The sequence below is a fragment of the Microcaecilia unicolor genome, chromosome 1 (assembly GCF_901765095.1).
Source record: "Microcaecilia unicolor chromosome 1, aMicUni1.1, whole genome shotgun sequence".
Classification (NCBI taxonomy): Eukaryota; Metazoa; Chordata; class Amphibia; order Gymnophiona; family Siphonopidae; genus Microcaecilia; species Microcaecilia unicolor.
Window position 1 is genome coordinate 483755635 of NC_044031.1, and position 19880 is coordinate 483775514.

At 50.0% G+C, this 19880-nt stretch overlaps 1 protein-coding gene across 10 annotated transcripts in view; it reads left to right on the plus strand.

Annotated features, from left to right (window-relative positions):
- DTNA (dystrobrevin alpha) overlaps positions 1 to 19880 on the plus strand; it is a 567561-nt gene that overhangs the window by 407706 nt on the left and 139975 nt on the right. For all 10 annotated transcript variants that reach the window (XM_030214003.1, XM_030214021.1, XM_030214069.1 and 7 more), the window contains one exon: positions 8242 to 8347. In XM_030214003.1, coding sequence (XP_030069863.1) covers positions 8242 to 8347 — 106 coding nt within the window. The remainder of the gene's footprint in view (positions 1 to 8241; positions 8348 to 19880) is intronic.

Genomic DNA, 19880 nt, shown 5'->3' on the forward strand with positions numbered 1-19880 from the left:
AGTGCACTTCAGGCAGGCGGACCCAGGCCCCACCTGTTACGTTTGTGGAGGAAACAGTGAGCCCTTCAAAACCCACCACAAACCCATTGTACCCACATCTAGGTGCCCCCCTTCACCAGTAAGGGCTATGGTAGTGGTGTACAGTTGTGTGTAGTGGGTTTTGAGGGGGCTTAGCACACAAGGTAAGGGAGCTATGTTCCTGGAAGCAATTTCTGAAGTCCACTGCAATACCCCCTAGGGTGCCCGTTTGGTGTCCTGGCATGTCTGGGGGACCAGTGCACTAGAAATGCTGGCTCCTCCCACGACCAAAGGGTAGCATTTGGTTGTTTCTAAGACGGACATCCTTGGTTTCCATTATCGCTGAAAATCAGAAACGACCAAGTCTAGGGACGACCATCTCTAAGGATGACCAAAATTTCAAGATTTGGGCATCCCTGACTGTATTATCGAAATGAAAGATGGACATCCATCTTGTTTTGAAAATACGGGTTTCCCTGGCCCTGCATCTGGACGTTTTGCGAGGGCGTCCTCATGAAAACTTGGATGCCTCTTTCGATTATGCCCCCCTGTGGCTCCAAACCTGGACCCCCAGGGAGAGTAACAAAGGGAGAAGCTCATTTAAACAGGTGGGCCTTCAATAAAGATTTAAAATGACTAAGGGATTGCTCAGAATGGAGGGTTAGTAGGAGGGCATTCCAAAGAGAGGGGACCAGATAAAAGAAAGCAGAATGACAAATAGATTCCTTTAGCAGCTTGTAGAAGGTTTGTTTATAATCTTCCTGAGATGAACAGTATTGCAGCAGGTCCTCCCACCACTATTTAGTCATTGTGTCATCAATATTCATGTGTTTCAGGATGTTGCTGACTGCACAGCACCATGCAGACAAGAATGTTCTGTGATGGAATCTGGTGACAATCCCACAAAAGATTAAAAAGGATATAATTGTTTAGTAATAATGAGGCACTCCTAAAACGTAAACATAATGTAACAGTTTTTAATATCATTAAAAAAAATTTAAGTAAAACAATTTATAAACTAATAATTACATAAGTATTGCTATTCTGAGACAGACTGAAGGCATACTGTTTCCATCAGTGGCCAATCCAGGTTACAAGTACCTGGCAAGATCCCAAAACAGTGCAATACATTTTATGCTGCTGAAATAAGCAGTGGATTTTCCCTAAGTCCATTTTATTAAAGGCTTATGGACTTTTCTTTTAGGAAGCTATCCAAACCTTTTTAAAACCCCGCTAAACTAACTGCTTTTACTACATTCTCTGGCAAAGAATTCCAGAGTTTAATTACACGTTGAGTGAAGAAATATTTTCTCCAATTCGTTTTAAATTTACTACTTTGTAGCTTCATTGTGTGCCCCCTAGTCCTAGTATTTTTGGAAAGAGTAAACAAGTGATTCAAGTCAACCCGTTCCACTCCACTCATTATTTTATAGACCTCTATCATATCTCCCCTCAGCTGTCTTTTCTTCAAGCTCTCTTAGCTGCCACCGCAAACTGAGCATGAGGGTTTCAACATATCATCAACGATAACACCTAGATCCCTTTCCTGGTCAGTGACTCCTAGTATAGAACCTTGCATCACGTAGCTATAGTTCGGGTTCCTCATTTCCACATGCATCACTTTCCACTTGCTCACATTAAATGTCATGTGCCATTTGGATGTCTAGTCTCCCAGTCTCATAATTTTTCACAATCCTCTTGCGATTTAACAACTTTGTATCATCAGCAAATTTAATTACCTCACTAGTTACTCCCATCTCTAGATCATTTATAAATATGTTAAAAAATAGCGGTCCCAGCACAGACCCCTGGGGAACCCCATTATCTACCCTTCTCTACTGACCATTTAACTCTACTCTCTGTTTTCTATCTTTTAACCAGTTTTCAATTCACAATAAAACACTACCTCCTATCCCATGACTCCAATTTCCTCTGGAGTCTTTCAAGAAGTACTTTGTCAAATGCCTTTTGAAAATCCAGCTACAAAATATCAACCAGCTCTTTATCCACATGTTTGTTCACCCCTTCAAAGAAATGTAATAGATCGGTGAGGGAAGATTTCCCTTCACTAAATCCATGTTGGCTTTGTCTCATTAATCCTTTTTTTGGATTATGCTGTGTAATTATGTTCTTTATAATAGTCTCTATCATTTTGCCCGGCAGTGACGTCAGGCTCACCGGTCTATAATTTCCTGGATCACCTCTGGAGGGTGGCCAATGTAATGCCGATTTTTAAAAAAAGGTTCCAATCTTCCAGTAGCATGCATGATTTTAAAGATAAATTACATATTACTAATAATAGTTCTGCAAGTTAATTTTTCATTTCTATCAGTTCTCTGGGATGAATATCATCTGGTCCAGGCAATTTGCTACTCTTCAATTTGTCAAATTGCGCCATTACAACTTGCACTGGTATCTCTCCTAAATCTTCCTCGGTGAAGACCAAAGCAAAGAATTAATTTAATCTCTCCGCTATGACTTTGTCTTACCCAATTGCCCCCTTTACCTTGGTCATCTAGCAGCCCAACTGATTCTTTTGCCGACTTCTTGCTTTTAATATATCTAAAAAAAAATTTACTATGTGTTTTTGCCTCTAGCACAATCTTTTTTTCAATGTCTGTCTTTGTCTTCCTTATCAGCGCTTTGCATTTGACTTGCTGTTCCTTATGCTATTTTTTATTATTTTCAATCAGAGCCTTCTTCCATATTCTGAAGGATTTTCTTTTAACTCTAATAGCTTCCTTCACCTCACTTTTTAACCATGTCGGCTGTCATTTTGTCTTCCTTCCTCCTTTTTTAATACAGGGAATTTATTTGGCCTGGTCTTCCAGGATGGTATTTTTGAACAGCATCCACGCCTGATGTAAATTTTTGACCTTTACAGCTGCTCCTCTAATTTTTTTTTTCACTTTTCTTCTCATTTTATCATATTCTCCTTTTTGAAAGTTAAATGCTAATTGGATTTCCTATGTGTACTTACTCCAGAGCCAATATCAAATCTGATTATATTATGATCACTGTTTTCAAGCGGCCCTAGCACCGTTACCTCCTGCACCAGATCATGTGCTCCACTAAGGACTAGGTCTAGAATTTTTCCTCCTCTGGTTGGCTCCTGTACCAGCTGATACATATACTCGGTTGTCTTAAATCGCCTAGATTATTGGAACTCTCTGTTATTAGGCTCAGAAGTCAAGGATATTCGCTGTGCAAAATATAGCTGTTAAATTAAATTAATTATATACTGTAGGAAATATGATCATGTCTCCCCTGTACTTCACAAAGAACATTGACTACCGTTTCACACAGAATCTCTTTCAAGATCCTCACCTTTGTACATAAGACATATTATTCAGGGACCCCTTCCTACCGCCCATGATTATTCTTACCATATCTCACATCTAAGAACCTTGGATCCTCTCAAGCCAACTACCTCTTTGTGTCGTCCTTTAGAACTGTTTTGACTTTATACATACACAAATATTTCTGGTTTATGGTTTATTGACATTTGATAAGATCGCCTTTAGTTACAAAACAAATCAAGATGATTCACAGTAAAATTTAAACAGGCAGAAAGGAACTCCATAAGGTACAGGACAGATATGATTTATCCAGAGAAACAAGCAAACTGCAAGATAGCAAATAGGCTACACTACTGTCCAGTACAGAACCCCCCCCCCCCCCCCCCCCCATCACTGGGACTCGTATCCCTGCAAGTCCACAAAGGCAAGGGTAAAAAAACTATATCTTTAAATGAGCTTTAAATTTGCAGAAGCACTGCTCAGATCGAAAGGCCAAGGGAAGGGCATTCCATAGAGAGGGTGTTAAAAATTAAAAGGCACTCTTTCTGGGTGATTCAAAATGAGCCCTTGAGTGGTTAGGAAGAACCACAGCTGGTGGTCCTTCAAAGATCTTAAGACTCTGAATGGACATAAGGGATTGTCCTGGAAGCTAGATAATCAGGAATTCCAGTGATGAGTGCTTAGTGTAAGTGGCCCTACCCTCTGGAACTTCTCCCACCAACCCTACCTCTAGAATGCTCTTTTGCCAAATTTAAAACAGATCTCAAAACTTTTCTTTTTAAGGATGCATTCCAACTCTGATCCCCCTCCTTAGCCCACCAGTGAGAAGAATTCAAGTCAGGAAACTCGTGGAATGTGCCAGATTATCTGTTCTCTTTCCTGTCTGAGATTGTATTTCCCTTCTGTCTTATACATGTTATTATTATAAAGTGCTCTGAAAGGACCCTAAAGGGCGGTAAATCAAGCACTAATGAAATTTGAACTTTGGGTCTGGAGCAGCTGCAAGTCAGGGGTGAGAATGGGTGGTTCTGAATAGAGTTACTCTGAGCATAGCAGTAATCAGATTTGGAGAAAGAGCACTGAACAAAGGAAGTTCTTTTAGAATTGGGCACATGTGTAAATAGGAGGGAGCTGGAAAATTTTCAAAACAGAAAACACTGCATACCTTTGTTTTAAAAGTTACCTCAGAGAATTTACACCTGCTCTTCACCACACACTCATTTTATGGGTTAGTTTATATACCTACTTTGCTTGTAATTTTAAACGTATGCATCTAAATGCAAACCCTCAGCAGCCCTGCCACAGGAATGCCTCCACTGAATCCAGGTAAAGTTACGTGTGCACGGTCTGTTCATGCGTTTTTTTATCCGCTTATTGGACATGGAATCTCTTAGGCGCCTATTTCTCCACATCGAGCACTACTTTACACACAGAAATGGCTTTTAAGATTTCCCTCCGTATGGCTAACTTAACAGCACAGCAAAACAAACTAGAAGCCAGGGTGCAGTGCATCTGTAAAAAGAGAAAAAAACAAGAGGTTTTAGAAGCATTCAGTAGTGGAATAATAAGTGGAGCTTCAGGCCCTTGATTGCTAGGATCTTAATAAAGTCACGCAGGGATCCAATTATTTTCTGAGCATGTTTCTTCTTTTTTTTTTTCCCCCTGCTGATTGTCCTGCGCTCTCTCCGTGCCTTTGTCAGCAGCTGAACAGAGGTCCTCTCACATTGTACTCCACCATGCAGAGGGAGCTTGTGGTTAAGTGAGCGTAAAACAAAATATTATTACATAAGATAACGGAGGGGGTGGAAATATTCAAACACTGGACGTGTGTGTTGATATAGCGTATTTATGGTGCTTAATTACAGCATATTCAAAAACGCTTTTAGGACCTGGATGCCCAATGTATTTTCAAAGGCCAAATTTTTGTGTGCCTCACCCATTAGATGCCTTAGATTGGCCCAACTAAGAGACCGATATAATAAGCTGTACAGTAGAGCTGTGTGCTGACCACTACCAGTGCTAAACCCAGAATACTGGGCCATGTCCGGACACCAGCATTAAATTTCCAGGTTTGCGGAGCTGGCTAACACACCAGTTAACTGTGACAGCATTAAACGTCTATGGGATACCACTGTCGATTTCCCATTTATTTTCAGCGGCACTAACCAGTTAGTCCCAAACAGGCAATATAACTGGCCAGGAGCCATTTCTGCCGGGTTAAATCACGTTGAATATCAACCCCCAGGTGTCCAAATTCTATGCGCTAAGATAACATTCTATAATAGCATCTGGGTGCCCAGATTGTGTGGTCGCCGCATCTCAGAAAATATATAGTGGAATTAGAAAAGGTACAGAGAAGGGCGACAAAAATGATGAAGGGGATGGGACGACTTCCCTATGAGGAAAAGCTGAAGTATCTAGGGCTGTTCAGCTTGGAGAAAAGACGGCTGAGGGGAGATATAATAGAGGTCTATAAAATAATGAATGGAATGGAATGGGTAGATGTGAATCGTTTGTTTACTCTTTCCAAAAATACTAGGACTAGGGGGCATTCGATGAAGCTACAAAGTAGTAAATTTAATATGAATCTGAGAAAATTTTTCTTCACTCAATGTGTAATTGAACTCTGGAATTTGTAGCCAGAGAATGTGGTAAAGGCAGTTAGCTTAGCAGGGTTTTAAAAAGGTCTGTACGGCTTCCTAAAAATAAAATCCATAGACCATTATTATATTGACTTGGGGAAAATCCACTGCTTATTTCTGGGATAAGCAGCATAAAATGTATTGAACTTTTTCGGGATCTTGCCAGGTATTTGTGACCTGGATTGGCCACTGTTGGAAACAGGATACAGGGCTTGATGGATCTTTGGTCTGTCTCAGTGTGGCAATACTTATGTACTTATAATTTGTACCTAGAGAAACTTTAAGACAAAACTCCAAGCTCTAGGAGGTGATGATACAGACAAAAAAATGTTCTTCCATTTAGGGGATTTGCCCATGTGAAGTTTTCCCAGGAGCATATGGTTATGGAGCATATTTAGCCAATCCTAGTAAGAGGGAGCCTCTGGCACTGTCCATGTTTTCAAAAAGGATTTTTCCCCAACAGAGCTGCCTTATGTATAAAGAGGTGGCTACCTCCCCTTTGCATACAAGAAAATCTCATGACGTTCTAATACTGTTTAAAGATGTCCACCAGAAGAATTCCTTCAACTCCAATTCAGTTGTCCAACTTTCCCATGAAGCAAGCCCTTGTCTTGAATCAGTGCTGCATTCCATTAATCCTTTCATATTTCCAGATATGTGCCTATGCACTATTCTGTAACAACATGTTTATCTTTGATAGCACATATTTTACAGGTAGGCGTGTGCACACATGAGTAAATTTGGGGTGGAGCATGGGCAGAACACACATTTATATGCATAACTTACAGAATATTATAACCCCCAGATTCTTCATATGGTGCCTAAAGTTGCATGCACAACTTAATTGGTAAGAAGGCAATCGGTGCCGATAATTGGCCACTAACAAACAATTATGGGCAATAATTAGAATTTACACACGCAACTTTCTAAGTGTATTTTGTAAAGTGATGCACGTATATTCTAACGCATGGATATCAAAAGGGGGCATGGCCATCAGAGGGTATGGGCGTTCTTAAAAATTATGTTTTCACTGTTACAGAATATGCCCGATCCATGTCTAAGTTAGGAACTGGATTTACACCAGGTTTTAGTTGGCGTAAATGGTCATGCCTAAATTTTAGTCACTGAAACAGGCACTATTCGTATTCTATAAACCGCGCTTAACTTTGGGCGAGGTTTGTAGAATAGCGCTAGGCACTAGGAGGTTTTTTTTAGCGCCAGTTTTTTTGGCACCATATATAGAATTCATCCCTAAATGTATTACTGGGATTTAGATGTACAGATTATGCCGTCTCTGTGGCTGGCACAAGTACTTATGCCTAAGTGAATACTTTATTTGGATTTTTGGCTCATGCCTTTTTCAGTGGTAGCCCAAGGCAAATTACATTCAGGTACAGTAAGTATATTCTATGGGTATGCAGCCAAAAAATGTTAATTTTGTGACATTCCCATGAATGTTTGTTTTCTTTATTGAATATATTTTTCCCCCTTATGTTGTCACAGGAGCACTGTCATAAAGAGTGCACGCTCTTTCGAACAAGCACACACACTTTAAAAAGAGTGTGCACTATTGACAGCAAACAGAAAAACATGAAATTTCCTGTTTTTTTTCTGCTTGGCTTTGTTTGTCAACAACACAATATGACATAGGATATGATGTTGACATTTCTTATGTCAAGTAGGTGCCTCTCTCCTTTATAGAATATGGGCCTATCAGATGCCCTCTGGCACTTACATATAAGTGCACCATTGGCCATCAGTATACCCAGCTGATTTCATCTGCATTTGCTCTGGCTAAGGACATACAGTGGCCATCAGGCATATGCAAGATTGATTCCATGCAGGCTATCACTCCCAAACCAAGTCAGTTTCATTATCTCCCCTCTTTGGTCCTGTACCATCCTGGGTAGGTGAGCATCAAAGTCCCCATTCTTAAAGCAGCACTCAGGCTTCCCTCCTCCTCCCCCATTTCTTTTACCTGCTGTCCTCTGCATGTTTAAGATTTGTCACAGTATTGATTTGTAGCACTTTCACTGGTAAGTTATTCCTGCTGCCTGCCTGTGGGTGCAGTAAAAGAGTACTTCCTGCCATTTCCTTCAGTTTGAACTGCAGTTACTCTGTCCTTTGAAAGAAAAATTAGCAATGTGAGCTGCTTGGGGTAAAGACATCGAGTTGAGAAAAAGATCTTGTGTATTGTGCACTCATTCCAGAACAGAAATTGCGAGTCTTGCTGTTGGTTTTGTGGTTGTTCATAACATTTTTTTCTCTTCTTATTTCTACAGAAAAAAGTCAGCTTAAATTCTTTCCTGGATACACTTATGTCTGACCCACCACCACAGTGTCTGGTTTGGTTACCACTTCTGCATCGATTGGCAAATGTAGAAAATGGTGAGTAGAGGGCCCACTACATGCATAACAAGGGAACGATTGGAGCAGGGGTTCACACTGCAGGTGGCCCTGCAGAAACTATTGTGCTCCAGACAACAAAGGGACAACCTTGATACTTCTAAGAAGATTTATTGATAAAAAGACTCTACACGGCACCGTGTTTCGGCCTATGGACTATTGTGCTGATATCATTGACCTAACTGCCTTCAGTACCGCAAGATGACCAACTTGCCACTTTCTTCTTTGCATATTCTGATTTAATTTCTGCATTACCTTTGAGAAGGCTTTAAGTCTGAGGTGCTCAACTTTCACCCTTAAGGGCCTTGATCAGGATAACAGCAATGAATATTTGAGAGACAATTTTGTTATACCTTTGGCCTAAGAACCAGGTTCATTTCCATAGCTTGGTTACCCTTGAATATCAGACCTGTTAGCAGGCTCCATGGATCTGAGTTGTGCATCCCTACTCTAGGTTCAGCAAACCCTGTGTTGATTCTGCCTTGTTTCTTTGTCCACAATGCCTGTTAAACAGAGGCCTCCCATACAGTGCTGTAGCGAGGGCTAATGACACTCGAGGCGGGTCGCCGCTGCGCACCCCCCCCCCCCCCCCCCCGGTGCAGCACGGCGCGCCCCCCCCCCTGCGGAGCACCAAGGGAGCGAACCCCCCCCCCCCCCCCCCCCGGATTGCATTCTTACCTGCGGGAGGGTCGATCCGCCCCGAGTGCACGTCACTTGGAGCTGCATCGGCCCCGCTGGTTCCCTGCTCTCTCTGCCCCGGAACAGGAAGTAACCTGTTCCGGGGCAGAGGGAGCAGGAAGCCAGCGGGGCCGGCACCCCCTAAGCGCATGCACCCGGGGGGCGGACTGCCCCTCCCGCCCCCCCCCCCCTTCCTATGCCACTGCTCCCATATTGTATATAGTTTCATGGCTGAAATATTCAAGAGTTTCATTGGAGTTGGGGGCTTATGGGGTGCCATGAAACACCAGAGAGGTTTCTTTTACAGTTGTTGGGGGAGGTATACTAGACCACCAGGGATTTTGGTATATTGATGTTGGGGGTGGGCTATACCACCAGAGATTTTTATGTTTTCTCCGAGGACAAGCAGGCTGCTTGTTCTCACGACTGGGTTGACGTCCGCGGCAGCCCCACCAACCGGAAGAAGCTTCGCGGGACGGTCGGCACGCAGGGCACGCCCACCGCGCATGCGCGGCCGTCTTCCCGCCGGTGCGCGACCGCTCCCGCCAGTTACTTTTTTTCCGCGACTGAGAGAGTTGTGCAATTGCCTCTCTCTCTGTTCAGCCGCCGGATTTTCGACCGCGTTTACGCGGATCGTCGCTTTTGGATTCCCGTTCGGTTTCCTCTTTTCTTTTCTTTCTTTCTTTTGTCTTGAAAAAAAAAAAAAGATTTCGCGCGTGTGGAGCACGCGCTCCCCTTTTCCCTCGCTTCTAGCGGGGACGCCACGTTGCGGCCTAGTGGCCGCTCGGTCGGTTAGTTTTTTCGTGGTGTGATTTTAGCCACCATTGACGACTTTGACTTCGCCGACGCGATTTTTCCGTCGATGTCCTCGAAGGTCCCGAGTGGATTTAAAAAGTGTGGTCGCTGCGGCCGGCCGATCTCGCAGACCGACACCCACGCTTGGTGCCTCCAGTGCCTCGGGCCGGAGCACAATCTCAAGTCGTGCGCTTTGTGTCTCGGTCTCCGGAAACGGACTCAGGTTGCGAGGCAAGTTCTACGGGACCGTCTTTTTGGAACTTGCGCCGGCCCCTCGACGTCGACCTCGACGGCATCGGTATCGAAGGCCTGTTCTTCGGTACCGGTATCGATGCCCGCGACATCGGCACCGATGGCAGCGACCCCAGGAGAACAGGTCCCGTCGGCCCGCCGGTCCGCCGGTGAGAGTGGGGTTGAGAGACCGCGTGGGCAGTCGGCCCCGGTCACTCCCTCAGCTCGTGAGCCACGGGACCGAACCCTGTCGGACCCGGTACCTCGAGACCGAGGGGGATCGACCTCCTCCTCCTCCATGCCCTCCGGCGCCGGTGACGTGCACCGGAAAAAGGACAAGAAGCGCCGTCACCGGGAGCCCTCGGTGCACCCTGAGGAGGAGTCGACGCCGAAGCGTCATCGCAGAGAGGAGAGATCTCCATCGGTGGTGGAGGTACCGACGCGTCGGGGTTCCGGCACCTCGGTGCCGTCTCCTGGCCCCCAGCAGCTTCTGGCACCGACACCCTTACCGGCCCCACCGCCTTTCCCGGCAGCGGGCCTGGACGAGTGCCTCAGAGCCATCCTTCCGGGGATCCTGGAAGGGCTGATGCGCCAGGCTCTGCCGGCGTCGGGGGTGCTTGCGCCCCCGACGCCGATGACTGTGGCGCCGGCGAGCTCTAGCCCGGCGCCGGGGCTGTCGACACCGCCGCCGCTTGCGGTGCCGGTCTCGACCGCCACGCAGGTGGAGTCCCCGTCGACGTCGATGGAGGGAGCTCCGTCCCCGCCGGCGCGGGAGTCCACCGCTCGACGACACCGAGACCTCGGTGCCTCGACGTCGAGCCGGGCCCGGTACCGGACTCAGCTACATGAGCTAATGTCCGATACCGAGGATGAGGACTCGTGGGGGGAAGAGGAGGACCCGAGATATTTCTCCTCAGAGGAGTCTACGGGCCTTCCCTCGGACCCCACGCCATCACCGGAGAGGAAGCTCTCCCCTCCTGAGAGTCTCTCCTTTGCCTCCTTTGTGCGGGATATGTCTATTAGCATTCCCTTCCCCGTGGTCTCTGTGGAAGAGCCGAGGGCCGAGATGCTCGAGGTCCTCGACTATCCATCACCACCTAGAGAGTCCTCCACGGTACCGCTGCACAATGTCCTGAAGGAGACGCTGCTTCGGAACTGGGTGCGACCATTAACTAACCCCACCATTCCCAAGAAAGCAGAGTCCCAGTACAGGATCCACTCTGACCCAGAGCTCATGCGGCCCCAGTTGCCCCATGACTCAGCGGTCGTGGATTCTGCTCTCAAGAGGGCACGGAGTTCGAGGGATACCGCCTCGGCGCCCCCGAGGCGGGAGTCTCGCACTCTGGACTCGTTTGGGAGGAAGGCCTACCAATCCTCCATGCTCGTGACCCGCATCCAATCCTACCTGCTCTATATGAGCATCCACATGCGGACCAATGTGCAACAGCTGGCGGACCTGGTCGATAAGCTCCCGCCGGAGCAGTCCAGGCCATATCAGGAGGTGGTCAGGCAGCTGAAGGCGTGCAGAAAGTTCCTGTCCAGGGGGATTTTTGACACCTGTGACGTGGCATCTCGTGCTGCGGCCCAAGGTATAGTGATGCGCAGGCTCTCATGGCTGCGTGCCTCTGACCTGGACAACCGCACCCAGCAGAGACTGGCTGACGTCCCTTGCCGGGGGGATAACATTTTTGGTGAGAAGGTCGAGCAGATGGTTGACCAACTGCATCAGCGGGAAACCGCTCTCGACAAGCTCTCCCACCGGGCGCCTTCAGCACCCGCCCCCACGGGCGGGCGTTTTTCCCGGGCCCGGCAGGCTGCACCCTATTCTTTTGCGAAGCGTAGGTACAACCAGCCGGCCCGAAGGCCTCGTCAGGCACAGGGACAGCCCCAGCGCGCTCGTTCCCGTCAACAGCGTGCGCCTAAGCAGCCCCCTGCGCCTCCACAGCAAAAGCCGGGGACGGGCTTTTGACTGGATCCACGGGAACATAGCCGCCCTACAAGTGTCCGTACCGGACGATCTGCCGGTCGGAGGGAGGTTAAAATTTTTTCACCAAAGGTGGCCTCTCATAACCTCTGACCAGTGGGTTCTCCAAATAGTGCGGTGCGGATACGCCCTGAATTTGGCCTCCCTGCCTCCAAATTGTCCTCCGGGAGCTCAGTCTTTCAGCTCCCATCACAAGCAGGTACTTGCAGAGGAACTCTCCGCCCTTCTCAGCGCCAATGCGGTCGAGCCCGTACCACCCGGGCAGGAAGGGCAGGGATTCTATTCCAGGTACTTCCTTGTGGAAAAGAAAACAGGGGGGATGCGTCCCATCCTAGACCTGAGAGGCCTGAACAAATTCCTGGTCAAAGAAAAGTTCAGGATGCTTTCCTTGGGCACCCTGCTGCCAATGATTCAGAAAAACGATTGGCTATGTTCCCTGGATTTAAAGGACGCATATACTCACATACCGATACTGCCAGCTCACAGACAGTATCTCAGATTCCGCCTGGGCGCACGGCACTTTCAGTATTGTGTGCTGCCCTTTGGGCTCGCCTCTGCCCCACGAGTGTTTACCAAGTGCCTCGTGGTGGTAGCAAGCAAGCTGGGAGTGCACGTGTTCCCATATCTCGACGATTGGCTGGTCAAGAACACCTCGGAGGCAGGAGCCCTCCGGTCCATGCAGTGCACTATTCAACTTCTGGGGCTGCTGGGGTTTGTGATAAATTACCCAAAGTCCCATCTCCAGCCATCCCAGTCTCTGGAATTCATAGGAGCGCTGCTGAATACCCAGACGGCTCAGGCCTACCTTCCCGAAGCGAGGGCCTCCAATCTCCTGGCCCTGGCTTCGCAGACCAGAGCGTCTCAGCAGGTCACAGCTCGGCAGATGTTGAGACTTCTGGGTCATATGGCCTCCACAGTTCATGTGACTCCCATGGCTCGTCTTCACATGAGATCTGCTCAATGGACCCTAGCTTCCCAGTGGTTCCAAGCCACTGGAAATCTAGAGGATGTCATCCGCCTCTCCACCAGTTGCCGCACTTCACTGCTCTGGTGGACCATACGGACCAATTTGACCCTGGGACGTCCATTCCAAATTCCGCAGCCCACGAAAGTGCTGACAACGGATGCATCTCGCCTGGGGTGGGGAGCCCATGTCGATGGGCTTCACACCCAGGGTATGTGGTCCCTCCAGGAAAAGGATCTGCAGATCAACCTCCTGGAGCTCCGAGCGATCTGGAACGCACTGAAGGCTTTCAGAGATCGGCTGTCCTGCCAAATTATCCAAATTCGGACAGACAATCAGGTTGCAATGTATTACGTCAACAAGCAGGGGGGCACCGGATCTCGCCCCCTGTGTCAGGAGGCCGTCGGGATGTGGCGTTGGGCGTGTCGGTTCGGCATGCTCCTCCAAGCCACGTACCTGGCAGGCGTAAACAACAGTCTGGCCGACAGACTGAGCAGAGTCATGCAACCGCACGAGTGGTCGCTCCATGCCAGAGTGGTACGCAAGATCTTCCGAGAGTGGGGCACCCCCTCGGTGGACCTTTTCGCCTCTCAGACCAACCACAAGCTGCCTCTGTTCTGTTCCAGACTTCAGGCACACGGCAGGCTAGCGTCGGACGCCTTTCTCCTCCATTGGGGGACCGGCCTCCTGTATGCTTATCCTCCCCTACCTTTGGTGGGGAAGACCTTACTGAAGCTCAAGCAAGACCGCGGCACCATGATTCTGATAGCGCCCTTTTGGCCCCGTCAGATCTGGTTCCCTCTTCTTCTGGAGTTGTCCTCCGAGGAACCGTGGAGATTGGAGTGTTTTCCGACTCTCATCTCGCAGAACGACGGAGCGTTGCTGCACCCCAACCTTCAGTCCCTGGCTCTCACGGCCTGGATGTTGAGGGCGTAGACTTCACTGCGTTGGGTCTGTCTGAGGGTGTCTCCCGGGTCTTGCTTGCCTCTAGGAAGGATTCCACTAAAAAGAGTTACTTTTTCAAATGGAGGAGGTTTGTCGTGTGGTGTGAGAGCAAGGCCCTAGAACCTCGTTCTTGCCCTGCACAGAACCTGCTTGAATACCTTCTGCACTTATCAGAGTCTGGCCTCAAGACCAACTCAGTAAGGAATCACCTTAGTGCGATTAGTGCTTACCATTATCGTGTGGAAGGTAAAGCCATCTCTGGAGAGCCTTTAGTCGTTCGATTCATGAGAGGCTTGCTTTTGTCAAAGCCCCCTATCAAGCCTCCTACTGTGTCATGGGATCTCAACGTCGTCCTCACCCAGCTGATGAAACCTCCTTTTGAGCCACTGAATACCTGCCATCTGAAGTACTTGACCTGGAAGGTCATTTTCTTGGTGGCAGTTACTTCAGCTCGTAGGGTCAGTGAGCTTCAAGCCCTAGTAGCTCATGCTCCATATACCAAATTTCATCACAACAGAGTAGTGCTCCGCACCCACCCAAAGTTCCTGCCGAAGGTGGTGTCGGAGTTCCATCTTAACCAGTCAATTGTCTTGCCAACATTCTTCCCCAGGCCGCATACCCGCCCTGCTGAACGTCAGTTGCACACATTGGACTGCAAGAGAGCATTGGCCTTCTACTTGGAGCGGACACAGCCCAACAGACAGTCCGCCCAATTGTTTATTTCTTTCGACCCTAACAGGCTAGGGGTCGCTGTCGGGAAACGCACCATCTCCAATTGGTTAGCAGATTGCATTTCCTTCACTTACGCCCAGGCTGGGCTGACTCTTGAGGGTCATGTCACGGCTCATAGTGTCAGAGCCATGGCAGCGTCCGTGGCCCACTTGAAGTCAGCCACTATTGAAGAGATCTGCAAGGCTGCGACGTGGTCATCTGTCCACACATTCACATCTCATTACTGCCTCCAGCAGGATACCCGACGCGACAGTCGGTTCGGGCAGTCGGTGCTGCAGAATCTGTTTGGGGTGTAAATCCAACTCCACCCTCCAGGACCCGAATTTATTCTGGTCAGGCTGCACTCTCAGTTAGTTGTTCTTCGTAGGTCAATTTCTGTTATACCCTCGCCGTTGCGAGGTTCCATTGACCTGGGTTCTTGTTTTGAGTGAGCCTGAGAGCTAGGGATACCCCAGTCGTGAGAACAAGCAGCCTGCTTGTCCTCGGAGAAAGGGTATGATACATACCTGTAGCAGTTGTTCTCCGAGGACAGCAGGCTGATTGTTCTCACCTACCCTCCCTCCTCCCCTTTGGAGTTGCGTTTTCTTCATTTTTGCTAGTCATTCAACTGGCGGGAGCGGTCGCGCACGGGCGGGAAGACGGCCGCGCATGCGCGGTGGGCGTGCCCTGCGTGCCGACCGTCCCGCGAAGCTTCTTCCGGTTGGTGGGGGCTGCCGCGGACGTCAACCCAGTCGTGAGAACAATCAGCCTGCTGTCCTCGGAGAACAACTGCTACAGGTATGTATCATACCCTTTACTGTTAAAGGAGGGTGGTGGTGGTGGTTAGGATCTGGTTTGGTTGGGGAGAGGGAGGGAAAGAGGCCGTTAGACTACCAGGGATAAGGGCCATTCAGAAAGCTAGGTCGGGTGCCGGTAGTTTGTTTTGCTTTGTTTTTTTTTCCAGTGTCACCTTTCTTGTCAGTGTCTGAGCCAATCACTGACTGGAGAGGTGACATTTTACAGTGAGCTGCAGATTACTGCCACAGTTTTAATGATATAGTAATTTGCTTGCTTATTGATTATAGCATTCAGCAGTATTTTTTAGCAGTAATTTTGTGGTAGAGTTCAGGCTCTACCGTGAGGCTTTCTGCATGGGCCCCTCTGTGTGCCACAGATATACACATGTAAATAGCACTTAAACTGCTACATGTATGATAACTTACGCGTGCAAAGTAGCTTTTACATGGTTAATGGCACCAAACCCTTCCAAAACAACCTGCTTAGTCTATATATGTATTGACATCTCAGATATTTTTAATCTTAGGTTGCAGCATGGTGAAAAGTAAGTTTAATGTTATACCGACAAATAATAAGGTTAAGGCAAGGTTACAATTTCATCTTCTGAGAGTCTGGTCCCCTTAAATGTTAGTCCTGAACTGACCAGAGGGTAGGAAACCTGGCTGCATGAGGCTTCAGTTCTTAAAGGACCTCACCTGTTCTAGTATATCAGTGCAGGAAATTGTAATAGAGGTTCTCCGAGGACAAGCAGGCTGATTGTTCTCACTGATGGGTGACGTCCACGGCAGCCCCTCCAATCGGAAACTTCACTAGCAAAGTCCTTTGCTAGCCCTCGCGCGCCCGCGCGCACCGCGCATGCGCGGCCGTCTTCCCGCCCGAAACCGGCTCGAGCCGGCCAGTCTTCTTTTGTCCGCACTCGGTACGGTCGTGTTTTCGCCGTGTCGAGCCCCGGAAAGTCGACCTCGCGCGTCCAATTTGTTTTGAGCGTGTTTTTTTCCTTCGGGAAAGCTTTACCTTAGTCGGGAAGTGCTCCGGAAACCCCCCGCCGGGTTTCGTGTAAATCCTCCCCGTACTTCCAGCTTTTTTGCCCCGGTAAGTTTTCTTTCGTCGTCGGGGAAGGCCTCTTTTCGGCCTCGGTCGAGATTTTTTCTCCCTCTAAATTTTGGTGCTTCAAATTCCGCCATTTCGGCTTTTGATTTCGCCGGCGTGATTTTTCCGCCCATGACATCGAAGCCTTCCAGCGGCTTCAAGAAGTGCACCCAGTGCGCCCGGGTTATCTCGCTCACTGATCGACACTCGTCGTGTCTTCAGTGTCTGGGGGCCGAGCACCGCCCTCAGAACTGCAGTCTGTGTTCCCTGCTTCAAAGGCGGACTCAGGTAGCGAGACTAGCCCAGTGGAACGTGTTGTTCTCGGGCTCTTCGTCGGCATCGGCACCGGGATCCTCGAGTGCATCGATGTCGTCAGCGTCCAGACCATCTTCCTCGGCCGCCCCTGCATCGAGTGCATCGAGGCATCGGGCCTCTGCATCGGCGCCGAGACATCGGATAGCTGCATCGACGTCGGTGGTACCAGGACCTCGTCTACTGATGTCGTCGGACGGTGGTGCATCGGGTGGAGTGCAGGTGAGGGCTGTCCATTCCCCTGCTGGTGGCGGTGAGCCCTCGGGTGGGTCTCCTCCTACCCTGAGGGCTCCTGCGGTACAGCCCCCCCGAGATCGACCTTCTTCAGTCTCGGCCCCGAGGAAGCGACGGATGGATTCGACGTCCTCCTCGTCGGTGCCGGGGAGCTCCGGTGACATGCTTCGGAAGAAATCGAAGAAGCATCGACACCGGTCTCCTCCCCGTGTCGGCACCGAGAGCTCTGGGTCGCCGAGGGAGTCGGCACCCAGCAGGCATCGGCACCGAGAGGACCGCTCACCCTCTGTTCAGGAGGTGTCGATGCGCTCCGCTCTGGACAGCCCGGAACAGCCTCCACGCTCGGAACAGGTACTGACGTCGACGCCTGCATCGACCTCTCAGCCTTTCTCTGCAGCCACTCTAAACGAGAGCCTCCGGGCCGTTCTCCCAGAGATTCTGGGAGAGCTGTTGCGCCCTACCCCTCCGGTACCGGCGGTGCTTGCGCCTCCGGTACCGTCGAGCGTGGCGCCGGCTGGCCCATCGCCCAGGTTGAGGTCCCCGACGTCGGTACCGCGTGCGGTGCCGACCGCGGCCACCTCCCAGGAAGGCTCCCCGACTACGTCGGCGGAGGGAGCTTCGCCGATGCGGGCGAGGGAGTCTACCTCTCGACGCCCCCATCGTGGACGGGGTTCCACGGAGTCGAGCAGGGCGAGGTTGCAGACACAGGTCCGTGAGCTTGTGTCTGACACCGAGGGTGAGGCCTCGTGGGAGGAAGAGGAAGATCCCAGATATTTCTCTGACGAGGAGTCTGAGGGTCTTCCGTCTGATCCCACTCCCTCTCCTGAGAGACAGCTTTCTCCTCCCGAGAGTCTGTCTTTTGCCTCCTTTGTCCGGGAGATGTCTACGGCCATCCCCTTCCCGGTGGTTGTGGAGGACGAGCCCAGGGCTGAAATGTTTGAGCTCCTGGACTATCCTTCTCCACCTAAGGAAGCGTCCACTGTTCCCTTGCACCATGTCCTGAAGAAGACATTGCTTGCGAACTGGACCAAGCCATTAACTAATCCCCACATTCCCAAGAAGATCGAGTCCCAGTACCGGATCCATGGGGACCCAGAGCTGATGCGCACTCAGTTGCCTCATGACTCTGGAGTTGTGGATTTGGCCCTAAAGAAGGCTAAGAGTTCTAGGGAACATGCTTCGGCGCCCCCGGGCAAGGACGCTAGAACCTTAGACTCCTTTGGGAGGAAGGCCTACCATTCCTCTATGCTCGTGTCCAAGATCCAGTCTTACCAGCTCTACACGAGCATACACATGCGGAACAATGTGCGACAGTTGGCGGGCTTGGTTGATGCTCTTCCCCCTGAGCAAGCCAAGCCTTTTCAGGAGGTGGTCAGGCAGCTGAAGGCGTGCAGAAAATTCCTGGCCAGAGGAGTTTATGACACTTTTGATGTTGCGTCCAGGGCCGCTGCTCAAGGTGTGGTGATGCGCAGGCTCTCATGGCTGCGTGCCGCCGACCTGGAGAATAGAATCCAGCAGCGGATTGCGGACTCGCCTTGCCGTGCGGATAACATTTTTGGCGAAAAAGTCGAACAGGTGGTAGAGTCTCTCCACCAGCGGGACACCGCATTCGACAAGTTCGCCCGCCGGCAGCCTTCAGCTTCTACCTCTACAGGTAGACGATTTTTCGGGGGAAGGAAGACTGTTCCCTATACTTCTGGCAAGCGTAGGTACAATCCTCCTTCCCGACAGCCTGCGGCCCAGGCTAGGCCCCAGCGCGCTCGCTCTCGTCAGAAGCGTGCGACTCAGCAAGGCCCCGCGGCTCCCCAGCAAAAGCAAGGGGCGAGCTTTTGACTGGCTCCAGCAGAGCATAGCCGACATCCAAGTGTCAGTGCCGGGCGACCTGCCTGTCGGAGGGAGGTTGAAAGCTTTTCACCAAAGGTGGCCTCTCATAACCTCCGATCAGTGGGTTCTCCAAATAGTCCGGCAAGGATACACCCTCAATTTGGCCTCAAAACCTCCAAATTGTCCACCGGGAGCTCAGTCCTACAGCTTCCAGCACAAGCAGGTACTTGCAGAGGAACTCTCCGCCCTTCTCAGCGCCAATGCGGTCGAGCCCGTGCCATCCGGGCAAGAAGGGCTGGGATTCTATTCCAGGTACTTCCTTGTGGAAAAGAAAACAGGGGGGATGCGTCCCATCCTAGACCTAAGGGCCCTGAACAAATATCTCGTAAAAGAAAAGTTCAGGATGCTTTCCCTGGGCACCCTTCTCCCCATGATTCAGCAAAACGATTGGCTATGCTCTCTGGACTTGAAGGATGCCTACACACACATCCCGATACTGCCAGCTCACAGACAGTATCTGCGATTTCAGCTGGGCACACGCCACTTCCAGTACTGTGTGCTACCCTTTGGGCTCGCCTCTGCGCCCAGGGTGTTCACAAAGTGCCTAGCTGTGGTAGCAGCGGCGCTTCGCAGGCTGGGGGTGCACGTGTTCCCATATCTCGACGATTGGCTGGTGAAGAACACTTCCGAGGCAGGAGCCCTGCAGTCCATGCAGATGACTATTCGCCTCCTGGAGCTACTGGGGTTTGTGATAAATTACCCAAAGTCCCATCTTCTCCCAGTGCAGAAACTCGAATTCATCGGAGCCCTGCTGGATTCTCGGACGGCTCGCGCCTATCTCCCAGAGGCGAGGGCCAACAACTTGTTGTCCCTCGTCTCGCGGGTGCGAGCGTCCCAGCAGATCACAGCTCGGCAGATGTTGAGATTGCTGGGCCACATGGCCTCCACAG